This window comes from Gracilinanus agilis, chromosome 6, assembly GCF_016433145.1.
Source record: "Gracilinanus agilis isolate LMUSP501 chromosome 6, AgileGrace, whole genome shotgun sequence".
NCBI classification, from domain to species: domain Eukaryota; kingdom Metazoa; phylum Chordata; class Mammalia; order Didelphimorphia; family Didelphidae; genus Gracilinanus; species Gracilinanus agilis.
This window is the reverse complement of record NC_058135.1, coordinates 102,070,290-102,084,563: the sequence shown is the minus strand read 5'-3', so window position 1 is coordinate 102,084,563 and position 14,274 is coordinate 102,070,290. Positions and strand designations below refer to the sequence as shown.

The following is a 14,274-nucleotide window of genomic DNA, read 5'->3' as shown; positions in this document are numbered from 1 at the left end:
TGATTTCTGATTTCAATGGTATTCCGAGTAAAGGAAAATTTTTCATTCAGTTTTTTTCTCTTCACATTTATACTAATAGGAATTTTAAAAGACTCAGAAAATATGTTGTTTTTTTCCAAAGGACAATGTTTAGATCTCCTCTATTTTCTTTACTTGCCTCAGTACCTTCATCTATTTGTAGATTATTAAATACTCTTTCATATGAAATTTTCTTTGGTAATTACAACTTCAGGAGAAAAATGGAAATGTTGTCAATGTTTTGTAGAGCACATTCCATATTCAATTAATAAATAAAGCTTTAAACTGAATTTTAAAAAGAGATTAGATCAATTTGAATGACTTTTACTTATCTTTGCTACTGCTAATTCCTTAAAATATTAGCATAAATATGCTAAATAATACTTTACAATTAACATAAAGAAATATTTTATGCTGTAAGGTTTTCTGCTTTATATTGGTGCTCATTGTTCTTTTTTAGTATCCATCACACCAAAACCCTGGATTTGGAGGATTCTATTAATCTGTTTTTTGAGTACAAATTCAGGACAACACAGACTCACTCTGTAGGAGATAAAGTGCCCTTTAAATGACCCTGTTATGGATTTCTACTCATTCTTTTAGTATTTATGCAGTATTTAGTTTCCTGACACCTAAGTTCCTATAGGCTACCCACAAAGGGCTTATTAAGTAGGGCTACAGCTGTCGGTTTTTTGGATGAAAGAGTCTATTTCCCAAGTTCTAGTTTTGCAATGGATTCCTTCCTTAGAATATTTTTATACCATAATGATGATATATATGGAGTTTTTATTTGTATGTACTTTTATCCATATAGTTATACTCACATATTCACATACTCTTTTATAATATAGATATTCAGTTATTAAGGCAAATTCATCAGAAATGAGGCTCATGCTAGGTTGTTTTATTATTTCTTTCTTGTTCATAGAGGAAGATGAATGTGCCAAACCTGACAATGGAGGCTGTGAACAGCGATGTGTAAACACTTTGGGAAGTTATCAGTGTGCTTGTGAACCTGGCTATGAGCTTGGGCCTGATAAGAGGAGTTGTGAAGGTATGTGTTCATTGACAAGAAAAGAAAGAAAAAGGGAGAGATGAGAGAGAGAGATGTGTGTGTGAGTGAGTGAGTGAGAGAGAGAGAGAGAGAGAGAGAGAGAGAGAGAGAGAGAGAGAGAGAGAGGGAGGGAGGGAGGGAGGGAGGGAGGAAGGAAGGAAGGAAGGAAGGAAGGAAGGAAGGAAGAAATCCCACTGGATCAAAATCTCATCTTGTATAATTTGCTAGATAAGTGGTAGTAGGGAATGACTGTTATCTATTCACATTGAATTAAGGAGCAGTTAGATTACTGAATGAACAGTATTTCAGAGTGTTAAAAAAAACAAACTCAAACTTCACCAGAGTGCTTATAATGAGCCCTGAACTCCATGCCATGGATTAGCCTTATAAATTAGGTTGCTTTATAATATTATTTGTGTATCACAGTGTCTAAAGTTAGGGGGAACCATTTTGGACCAAGTTATTGTGGGCCAGCATACTGGGGAGGCACAAGTTAATTCCCCACATTAGCACCATACTGGTCAGGACAATCACCAAGTTAGGAAGCTGTGATGCACATATGAGACAATTTGGGTTAACTTTACCTACAGAGAGAGAGATGTGAAATTCAAGAAAAAAAGCAGCAGCTAGGTGACTCAATGGATAGAGATCCAGGCTTGGAAATGTGAAATTCTGGGTTTAATTTTGGCTTCAGATACTTCCTAGCAGTGTAAATCTGGACAAGTCACATACCTCTAGTTATCTAGCTCTTCTCTTCTATCTTGGAACTGATAATTAGTATCAATCGAAGATGAGAGGTAAGGGTTTAAAAAATAAATTTAAAAAAAAATACCAGACAATGTGGACTGGTATTATCTAGAATTAGAAGTCAACAGAAGCAGCAAGCATTTATTAATTATCTATTATGTACCACATTTCAAGCTAGGTGCTGAAGATTCAAAGTCTAAAATGAAATTGTCCTATATTACGGAGGAAAATACTGTAACCGTTTTCAAAATATGTATATCATATCCAAAATGAATACAAGGTATTTGGAGAGGGAATACAACTGGTAGATGAGGAAAGACTTTGAGTAGAAGCTCAAACTTTGACTGTATTGACCCAAATGCTGTCCATTATTAGGAGGCAAGGTAATCATTTTCAGTGAGGTAATGCAGTATATAGTAGTTGAGAATTATTACAGGGGGTCTCTGGGAGCCTAGAGAAGAGGAAAAACCTCTTTTTTCTTTTATTTCAGCTGCTTGTGGAGGACTACTAACAAAGCTCAATGGCACCATAACCACCCCAGGCTGGCCCAAAGAATACCCACCCAATAAAAACTGCATTTGGCAGGTGGTTGCTCCAACCCAGTACCGAATTTCTATGAAATTTGAGTTTTTTGAACTAGAGGGCAATGAAGTAAGTAAAGATTACATGTCACTTTCTCCACTCCATTCAGGGAATGTCCGAAAACATTTTTTTAAAGGTGTTCTGTTTATAATAAGAGGTCCAAGCCATAAACACTGACGTTGTTCTTTACTGTTCTCTGGTCTTGCATAGATCACTTAACCTTGCTGGGCCTCAGTTTTCTCAATCATAAAATGAGAGGATTGAAGTGCTCTGAGGTCACTTCTAGCTCTATGATCTTAGGAAAGACCAAAATTATTTGTGTTTAAAATGGCAGAAATTAGTAGAGTCTCCTGTTCTGCAAACTATTTTTGTAGTTGTTTATGGATTTTATTAACATTGAGTGTTTCTAAACTATTTCTTGGAGATTCAAAATCACCCAGAGGCAATATTTTTTTCTTAATAGGCCTAATATATACCATTTTCTTTAGTTTATTAAAAGTACCTATGGAATATATGGTCAGGTTCACTTCATCTGGATTTTTCTATGAAAAATTAACAAAATTTCATTGCTTGAGTTGAAACAAAAACATGCATTTTGGGGAAGTTACTATATTTTTAATTGAGTAGCTGTGGGATTTCACTAAGCAAGGAATGACTCAAAGTACAAGTAGACATGGCAAATGGCTAAGACGTGAAGGTAAAGTTAATAGCTTTTTTTTTCTGTAGATTAATATAGATATTCCTTTCATACTTCAGGGTTTAGGAGTACAGTGTTCCTACAATCTGGAAAATCCCTATAAATTTTTTTGTCCCTCCCTTTGTACCAGAGAACAATTCTGATTTTGAGAGGATATTTATAGTGCTTTGCTGTCAAATTTGGGTTAAGTACAGCTATCCCTTCTATATCGTTTGGACAAACTTTAACTTTTTTATTTGTTTTAACTTTTAAAAATTGTGAATATTTATGGCATTAAAACTATGTTGATTTTATACAATACTATCCATATAGTTTATCCATTTCAAAGTTTCTAAACTTTTTTTGTATTGCCTGCTGATCTTTGCATGTCTTGTGCACCGTCTGCAAAATTCCTATTTAATTTATTATACCAACCCCCCATATAGCGAATTTTCAATGAAGAAAGTCAAAATGTGGAAGGAATATCTGTATTTGTTTTTTGTTGATGAGAACCTTCTTTCTTGAATCACAAATTTCCAGATATTAAACACTCAGTTTTCAAATCCTAGTGAATTACTTTTTAACCTACTCTGAGCATAGAGTATATGTATCTAATTTTTACATTGCGAGCTTCTCACTAAGAACAGAAGTTCCCTGAGAGCAGATTGTTCTTACTTTTTCTTTGTATCCCCAGTATTTTACACAACATGTGGCATATGGTAAATTAAGGAATGCTTGTTGTCTGACTGGCAGCACTGAAAAAAATACTGACATTTTTTTAGGTGGTTGATAGAGAGAGAGAGAGAGAGAGAGAGAGAGAGAGAGAGAGAGAGAGAGAGAGAGAGAGAGGGGGGGGGGGAGAGAGAGGGGAGAGAGAGAGAGACAGAGAGAAACAACAAAATAGATTTAAAAATCATATGAACCTTTTATAGCCCTAGAGGTCCTAGTGAAAGAGCCTGGAAATGAGAATGTTTTAGACACATCATACACATGAATTTTCAACTTGCTCTGACCATTGATAAATAATATGACAAATAAAAGGGGCCAGAGGAAGGAATATGTTCTTTCTTTTCATTTCTTTTCTTAAGCCCTTACCTTTTGTGGTAGTAACAACTTTAAGACAGGAGGGCAGGGCTGGACAAATTGTGTCTTGCCCAGGGTCACTTATCTAGGAAATGTCTGAGGTCAGATTTGAACCCAAGTCCTCCTGATTCCAGGCCTGCTGCTCTATTCACTGTGCCACCTAGCAGCCCTTACATTGTTTTCTAAACCCCTTTCTTCATTGATTGTTCTAAGAGTTTCTTTTTTTAATTTTAAACATTTATTAATATTCATTTTTAACATGGTTACATGATTCATGCTCCTACTTTCCCCTTCACCCCCCACATTCCCCCCACCCATGGCCAACACACATTTCCACTGGTTTTGTTATGTGTCCTTGATCAAGACCTATTTCCAAATAAGAGTTTCTTATTCATCAGTGAAGATCTCAATATACCTAAAATTTTAGTTATTGTACAGTTCTTGTCCATATTCTCCAAAAGATCAAAGGATCAGAAGGAATTAAGGCTTATCTAGCTTAACATCTCAATTTACAGAGGAGGAAACTGAGACCCAGGAAGGCCTACTTAAAATCCCCTATTTTTGATAATAATAAGTAGATAGAATAACTCACATTCAAACCTGTGACCTCAAACTTCAAACTCAGAATGTCTCCCAGAAACTCATACCACCTTCCTCTACAGATGGTCTATATTATTACAAAATTGTAAGAACTCATCGATGTGAAAAATGAAATGAAAAAGTGTGCCAGTTGTAACAAAACATTGATATGCTCTAAACTTATATGAGTTTAAGCTTGTGATTTCTTGGCCAACACTGCAATTTGGTGAAGTCTTGGCAATGAATGACTCTACTTCCAACATTTTTTTCTGAAATCTGTTTATTATAGGCAACTGAATCTTTGATTGTATGATTCTTAGATCTGTCAAAGGAGCTTAGAAGTTTCAAGGGCGGGAGTGCTTAAGGAAGAATGGGTTATAGAGAAATGAGGTTAGATTCTAAAAAGTATCATACTACTAGGAGGAGGAGTTTTTTCATAAAAGGGGGCTTTGCAAAGCCGGTAACACATCTCAGAATTCCTTAAATTATAATGGTGTTACTGTGTGGAAAGCTTAACTGGATACTGTGTGTTTTTATAGGTTCATAACTTGGCTATAAAATAAATCTATCCTGGGCAAAAACCTGGCTTATACAATTTGAGACTAAGTTGAAAACTTCATCATTTTCTTTCCCATTCTATGTACCCCCCAAAAAGCCAGTACTAAATGACTGCTCCCGCTCATTTTTAAATTAAAATAAATTGAAGCTTTTTTTTACATGTGTCCTTTGCTCAATTTTGCATTCTCTCTTTGTTAAAAAAAATAAATACAGTGATACTAAATAGAGAAAAGAGTAGCTTTTTTCTCTAAGGACATTCTGTCTATTAGTCATTATGTTAGCATCACAAGTGTCTAGCAAGAGGAATCAGTTATATGTATCAGCCAAGGGTATGAATTATACCTTCATATAATAAGGTCATTTATTCTCAGTGCGGAATTCAAAATGTACAGTAAGTAAAGCACCTAAGGTAACGGATCACAGAGGCATCTGTATAAGATTTAATAAAACCCCAAGGGATACCTGCGTTTGCTTAACTCCTTCCATCCATGTGAAATGAGAGCGCTACATATTAAATAAATATCTGGAGTTTTAATGAAAATCCCTGTCCCCTCTTCCCTGAAATACAGCCCCTCTTGTTTGGCATCTTGCTGAATATGCAGTTAATGGAGGAAAACAAGACATTGCACCAGTTAATTCAGAGAAGATAAGAAATTAATGTGAATTTCGCATTAAAGTTATTTTGATTGGATTTTGTAAAAGATGTGATTATGAGCCTTGGACTTGAACTCTTAGGGGGAAAGTGTCCTGTTTTTCCTATTGTCCACACTTGTGACTTTTAAATTGAAAACCACTAGAGATGCTGATTCTGCTCTGGCTCCCTTTCATTGTTGTTCAGTTGTTTTCAGTTTTGTCTGACACTCTTCATCATCCCACTGGAGGTTTTCTTGGCAGATGATGGAGTGATTTACCATATCCTCCATTGTAGCTGCTTAGAGCATCCCTTTTCTCCTTCATTTGACTTGATTGATTTATTTAGATGGCACTTATGGGCTGCTTTATGATTTGCAATGAGCTCTTTACATGTATATCTTAATTCATCAGAATCTCACCATAATCCTAAACTATAATTTTCCATGTTTTACAGATAAGGAAACACATTGAGGGTGACTGAATGACCTGCCCAAGGGCAGGCAATTAGTATTTGTATCAGGAAGGATGTGAGCACAGGTCTTCCTGACTCTAAGTCCTTCGTTTTATACGGTGGCAAGTTATAAATTCTCTGGACCTCAGTTTCCTCAACAGGAAAATGAGGGAGGTGGAGTAAATGACATTTTACTTAGTCTGTTCATGAAGATGACCCTTTCTTTTATTTTTTCCCTTGAAAGTATTAGTCTTCATGTCAACTATGACAATGATAGATAGAAAATTTATGATGCTGAGGACATTATGTTGTGGTAGAATTGTAATGGTCAATTGAATAAAAGCAAAAACATTTATGACGCAATTGTCATGTGCTGGGATTTAGCAATAGGATATTAATGGGATAAACTAGATAGTGGGGAAAGAGAGCAAACAACAGGAAGCCCCTAATCTCAAAGGTGTTATATTCAGTTCTAAAATGCTTTGAAATTGACTGAAATAAAGACTTTTCACCCCTGCCACAGGTTTGCAAATATGATTATGTAGAGATCCGAAGTGGATTGTCCTCAGACTCCAAATTACATGGCAAATTTTGTGGGGCAGAAGTACCTGAGGTGATCACTTCCCAGTTCAACAACATGAGGATTGAATTCAAATCTGACAACACCGTTTCTAAGAAAGGTTTTAAAGCTCATTTCTTCTCAGGTATGGAAAGAGAGATGATGATGGGGTATAAGTAGAACCTATAAATAGGTCAGATCGGGTGTCCAATTGCATGTTTTCTCATCCATTTGATTTTGAGAAATTTAGTTTTATATGCCTAGCCAGGATGACCAAAGACTTAGAATTTGGACATATTTAAAATTCACTTTTTATATTGGAAGCTAATTGCTCTTAAACAAATGGTTATTAGAAAATTTCTAAACATGGTTTCAAATTTTAAAGCTTACATATTACATAGTGTATTTTAAAAAAACTTTTATATTTCATTTTAAGTTCTCTATGCATATATATATATAGTTATAAATGTTTAGGTATGTATTATACATGCAGAGGCATATTAATATATTATGTTATATATACAGATATACATACATAGTTATCACTTATATAACACTTTAAGATTTAGAAAGCATTTTACACATATTAACTCATTTTGTCTTCACACCAAGTATAGGAGGTAAGTGATGTTTTTACCCAAATTTTACAAATTAACAAATTGAGACAGATAGAGCTTAAGCAACTTGTCTATGGTCACACAGAAATAAATGTCGGAGATGCGATTTAGATACCAGTCTTCCTTACTCCAGGTCCATTGCTTTACTCATGGTGCCATCTAGCATAATATATAACTAGTTATCAGATTATATTATATTTTTCTTATGGTAGTATAAAAATCAATATGGCTCCCTTGATCTCACAAAGAAATGTACAATATCTAGGGCAAATATTGGGTACAGAATTTAATTGATAAAATAGTTTAATGGATAGAAGACCAACCCCAGAGCCAAGAATACCTTCAGAAACTCTTCAGTTCAGGGGTAGCTAAGTGGCTCAGAAGATAGAGAAGTTGAGAGGTTCTGGTTTCAAATCTGACCTCACACATTTCCTAACTGTGTGACCCTAGGCGGTAATCATAATACACTTCTGCCTTAGAACCGAATATGGTTCTAAGACAGAAGGGAAGAATTAAAAAAAAAAAAAAAGACTTCATTTCAAGTCTCACCTCTAACACACACACTCACATGATGATTGGCAAGTCATTTAATATTTCAGACCTTAAGGCAAATCTCTAAGACAAAATTGCAATTGTACTTGCTAGGCAGCTTCAGCAAAAGGAGTTTTCTCATTTAGAGTTCCCTGTGTTGTTGAAATCTTAGGTCAATACCAAATTTAAAAAATAAAAATAATGATAAAGTTTTACATGCTCCACTGAGGTCCAGTTCATGATCTAAAGTGTGCTAACTATAAATTTTCTGCTTTCTCTCCTTCCTCCCTTTTTCTACCCATTAACCAACTTTAATTTTACTTTATTTTTTCTCTCTTAGGGGTTCATTGGCTATTTTCCAAGTAGATTCTTGGTATCTTTGTTTGATGAGAAAGAATGTTCTTTTTAAATGTGACTTATATTTGCATTTATACATTATTTTTATACAATGAACAAGGCTTTCAAAGAGACAGTTTAGATTTACATTTTCAAATAAAGTAAATTTTAATCATATTAGCTAAATTATAAAATATAACATTTAATATGTTAATTCTAAAATTACTATGCAGTATTCTAAAAATTGTTAGATTTAGTTGAGCATTTAAAAACATGGTTTCTAGTCCTCAGTTTTGTACTTTCTTACTTTGTGTCATTAAAACTAATAATGTTTATTTTCATCTGATAGTACAGATAAAGAAAACACAAGAAATAAGGCTTTTAACCTTGTCGTTAATTTGCTCTTTTACCATAATTAACTGACTGACTGCCTTGGTCAGAACCTGTGATTGCACTTGTCAATTAAACATAATCTGTGTTCACTCATGTTCATTATTTGGTAAACATTCTCCAGTTTGTACAATTTTAGTTTTAATAATCATTTCATCTATTATAAATCCATGAGGTAATGCTAATTGATAAATACCAGAGTATATCTCAAATAAATAATTATAGTAAATAATATAAGCATTTGTTAACTGTTCCTACAACATCAATTTTTATGCCCCTTTGCTAGTAACATATGGTAATTCATCTGCTGTTGCCCTTAGCATATTCATGACCCGGAAACAATTTTATTACTAGATTGTTCTTTTGCCCAGTCTGAGATGGTTATCATTAGTGTTTTATTATTAATGTTCTTTATATGAAACATAAAAACCATTTGGCAATGTTGTTTAGATTATAGTTTCTGAAAGGACTACTGTTTATGATTGAGTAGTTGGATTCCTTTGCCATTAAGTTTTCTGAGGTGCTTGGGATGCTTGTTTCAGGAGTGAAATGGGGACAAAGGCATATTGTGATTGTTTTTGGTGACCATTATGATACTACAAATAGGTTTGCATTTAGAATTAAGAGTCAGTTGATTAAATGCTTCATTGAGCCTACCAATCATACATTTTATTTATAAACCACACTCAAGTCTTTATAAAAGTTCTATGAAATATTGAATTTAACAAAATATCAGTTTGAAGACCAGAAAGGAGCTAAACATTTTCTCAGGGATATATAGATCAAATGTAAGAATATGTTTTGTGTATCTGTGCTTAAGAGAAACAGAGGTTCTGGATTTTTTCAGTAGATGGGGAAGAAGGCAAGAGAAGAAAAATGTGATGAACATTTTTAAAAAGACAATGATAAAATGATTATTAGAGTTGATATCCTTTGAAATATCAAAAATGAATATTTTAAGAATTCACTTCATAAGGAAAGTGATTAGTACTCAGTTCCCCTGCTTTTTATAGTTTTTTTAATGATTTTAAACTGTTGAACCCATAAAATGACTGTTACATTAAAATTTTTATTTCTGGAAAGGAGTATTAAATCAAGAAATATATGTATCTAGGTTTGAATTATTACAAACAATGAATCCTATGAGATGGTTATATTATTTGAATTCTCATTACATATTCAATTAGGCTGAGATCAATTATAACACTTCCAATAATATAGCTTCAAATAATACAAATTCAAATGCATATGACCTGCTTCAGGGGATTCATTATTCACACTAAATAGGATTCATTATTTACACTAATTGGACCTAACTGTGCTGTGCTTTAGATGCATACATGTATATATACATATTTAACATTTAAATAGATCCCTGATTTCCTCAATATGGATTTTCTCTCCAACAACACAGATCAAAACCGAGTCACTGAATAACTGACAATGATGTCCTCCTTTAAGTCTTCTCTATGTGGCATATTCAGTACATTAGAAACATCCCATGAGGTACCAATACCATATTTAGGTTTTGTACCTGGTCCAAGGTTTTCCAGTCACAGTTATCCTAGATAATAGCTTTTTACTTCTTGTACACAAGTTGTTGGTAACCTGCTACAAAATATTCATCATGAAATTCTATAATCACTCTTTGGATCTTCTGCAATTGTTATTAATAATGAGACCTGCTCTTCTTTTTCCCCTCTGCAATTAGAACCTATGACCATCCACCATCTTCCTTGGGGCTATAGGTTCCATATGTCTTCTGTTTTCCCTTGTAACTAGAATATTTATATTGACATGTTTCTTTCCCTTCATCAACTCATTGATTGTTGGATAAAGATCTCATAATAAAGGTTACAACAGTTAAATTAGTATTTATAGTGGGTCTACACCCATTTTGTATTACTTTGCCACCAGTATCACTAAAGTTAATTGTATTTGACTTTGTTTCATAGATTTTCCCCATCCTAAGATTTAATTACCTAATTCTAGGTAAAAATATGTGTAAAACAAAGTTCTACTTCATGAGAATTAATTTAATTTTCTCTGGTAATTTTTTGGTAGTTAATCCAATATAGAGAAAATTAAATAGGCTGAGTCACTGGCCTCAACTGAAAATATAAAAATGAATCTTACATTATCAGCTATATGGCTTACAAGAATGATACATAACCAAGTATAAAACATGGGTTTGTTTATGGTTGAAAACACCAAAAATTATCACTAATGATCGTTAAATGAAGTTTTATGTTGAGGGATTCAAAAGCTACTTTAAAGAGAAACCTATATTTCAAAAATAAATTATTCGTAAAAATAGTCTCTATTAACAATATGGACATGGGAAAGGGAAAGGCAGCTTTTTACAGATTATTTTCTACAACAAATTCCATGTGCACACTTACACATCTGAGAGATATATGGAATATAATATCCTTTATTGGTTCTTTTTTGTTCATGAAAGCAGCTGATTCAATAGCAAACATGCTCCCTTGCTTAAAGACATACTCTATTTATTTGCTTTCCATCCATTTATTAAAAATTAGAGATTTGACCATAGGGATAGTTATATTCAGAGTTCCATTGTAGCAAGCAGATCCTGAAGGAGGCAGATATTCTCACCCAAAATGTCTAAAACAATATCTTATGCAAAAGTCAAGTAGAATATAATTTCTTGTTACAGGCAGACCTGTTTTCCAGTCATTTGCAGAAGACATACTAATTATGCCAGGCTGTGAAACAACACAGATTCTTTTATAAGATGCGCATGCACTTAAAAGAGCTCATCCTAGCCACCATGTTGGGAAAACAAAGTAGATGAAAGATATCTACTGCCCTGATTATAATACCCAAGTTGTTCAGGCTATTCATTGAGTTAATCCATCAATATATACATCTTAAACAAATATTTTAGGTGAAAGATGAAGTAAGTCTAGAATTGGACAGGTCTACATCATCTATCACCTAAAACATTTGAATATGAGGAAATAAACAGACATACATTTCACATGGAAGATAAACCAGAATTATGATTTCTGATGATGAATTAAGCACCTTACAGAATCAGAGGCTCCTGCTGCTACAATAATAACATTTTTTTGCCTTTTTAACATTAGTGTTTTCTTGATAAGTATATAGGTTCATGGGCCTCCATTATTTCAGAAGAACTAAAATATTATATGACTGAAAAGATAATAATTGAAATATATTTGGCAATTATAATAAAATATTGATTAATAGCTATTACACTCTAATCTTAATTAGCAAATAGTAATATCTAAATAACCAACAACCATGCCTTGTAATAAATCAGGTAGAAGACATCATCTAAGACGTGAATGGCTTGAAAACTGATTGCAATCATATAGGTAGTTTAAGAGATGATAAATAGGTTGGTCGAATGTTACAGTAGTATAGATGAAATGTTCAAACTATTTGAAAATTGTCTTCAGAACCTTGTAAAGAACTATATGGAGACTTGTTGGAAAGACATGTTTAAGACAGACTCACTTAGGATGAAAATGTGTATATGCTTTGCCCTGCACAGCAGTGCAAAGATCATCCCAAACAGTCAGTTAAGTTCCCAAAACCATCAAAGTATCCACATAAACATTCCAAAACTAGACGATCAAATTTTGCTCACATTTCTTAAAAACAAAACAACAACAAAAATTGGAAAAGGATTAAGAAGCAAAAAATTAGGTCCCAAAGTTTAAAAAGCAAACAAACAGAAATCGTGTGTGTAAAAAAGGTAGGCTTGATCATTTTAAATATTTTGAAAAATTCAACCATCCCACATATTTTTTAAAATTCCACAAATAATGTAAAGAAAATAGAATCTAATCATTTTTCCTTTCCCAGATAAGTGTATTTTTTAAACAAACAGGGTTGGTAGTGAAATATAAATGGTTGTTCACATAGATTTGAAGTTGGTGTTCTACATGAATATAAAACTGAATAGATCTTCAAGTAGTAGTCTTTCTTGAGCTTTGCAACTATAGAAATGAGACCAAATAATAATGTAATTAACATTGTTGGTTTTTTTCCTCTTCAATATTGAAGTTAATATAGTTTGGTGTAATGATTCTCAAAGTATGGACTTTGGTAATATGACATAATTTGAGACCTTGGTTTTTCTATGAAGTGAAAACTATTTTCATTATAGCCTTAAGACATTTTAATTACTAATACAATAAATGAATTAGACATAATTATTTACTGTATTCTAGTGAATGGAGAATATGTATTTATATATTATAGATGTACATATAATTCCACCTAAATAAGAGCTTTTGGAAGGAGCGTTCTAAATAATTTTTAAGAGTACAAAAGGTTCTTAAAAACAGAAAGTTTGAGTACCATGATATAAGCAGAAAGAGTAATTGATTGGGCACTGTGAGATTTCTGTGTATTTGAGCAAATCACTTTTTGTCTCTGAGTATAAATTCCTTCATTTGAAAATGATGGTGTGGGACAGCTAGATAGCACAGTAAATAGAATCTCAGGCTTGGAGTTCAAAAGTATTTGGATTCAAATCTGGTCTTAGACAACTTCCTTATTTTTTATTTATTATTATTATTTTTTTATTTTTTTAAACCATTATCTTCTGTGTATTGGCTCGTAGGTGGAAGAGTGGTAAGGGCAGGCAATGGGGGTCAAGTGACTTGCCCAGGGTCATACAGCTGGGAAGTGTCTGAGGCCAGATTTGAACCTAGGACCTCCTGGCTCTAGGCCTGGCTCTCAATCCACTGAGCTATCCAGCTGCCCCCAGACACTTCCTTATTATTAGGCTCTGGGTAAGTCACTTAACTGCATTTGCCTAGCCCTTATCACTCTTGTGCCTTAGAATTGATTCTATTGATTCTGAGACAGAAAGTAAGGGCATTTAGAAGAAAAAAGAAAAGAAAATGACAGGGTTAGACCAGACCAGTGATAGATAGTTGATGGCATGGGTGCCAAAGATGGCAGGCAGAGTGATCTCTGTGGGCACTTGGTCACCCTCCCTTCCTTCCCCTCTGCCCCCACCAGAGTTCGGTACTAGAAAGGCAGAGAGATTCAGGCAGAGCTGCTCCCTTCCCCCTCTCCACTGAGCCTAACAACATTTTTTCACATCACTTGCCTCTTTGCCGAGCAGTCCAATTAGAACACGCAGAGGGTAAAGTGGGTGGCTCATAGGGGCAGAGCTGGAGGGGAGCAGAGCATTCAGGTCACTCCCCTCCCCCTCTTCACCTGATCTATGGATATTCCTCACATAACCTGCCATTCTGCCCAGCATTCCATCTCTAAAAGATTCACCATCACTGGACTAGACTCTAAGGTAATTTCTAGTCCTTGAATTCTTTCATTCTAATCCAAGCTTCCTTACTTTTGTGTGTCTCCTTTAGGAATCTGGTGAAACCAATGGATCTCTTCTCAGAATCAAGTTTTAAAGTACTTTAAACAAAATGCACAATATTGCAATAT

At 34.0% G+C, this 14,274-nt stretch overlaps 1 protein-coding gene across 1 annotated transcript in view; it reads left to right on the top strand.

Moving 5' to 3' along the window:
- The window catches only part of TLL1 (tolloid like 1), a 281,506-nt gene that overhangs the window by 206,289 nt on the left and 60,943 nt on the right, over positions 1-14,274 (top strand). The window contains exons 14-16 of the mRNA XM_044681682.1: positions 947-1,072; positions 2,310-2,470; positions 6,905-7,085. Coding sequence (XP_044537617.1) covers positions 947-1,072; positions 2,310-2,470; positions 6,905-7,085 — 468 coding nt within the window. The remainder of the gene's footprint in view (positions 1-946; positions 1,073-2,309; positions 2,471-6,904; positions 7,086-14,274) is intronic.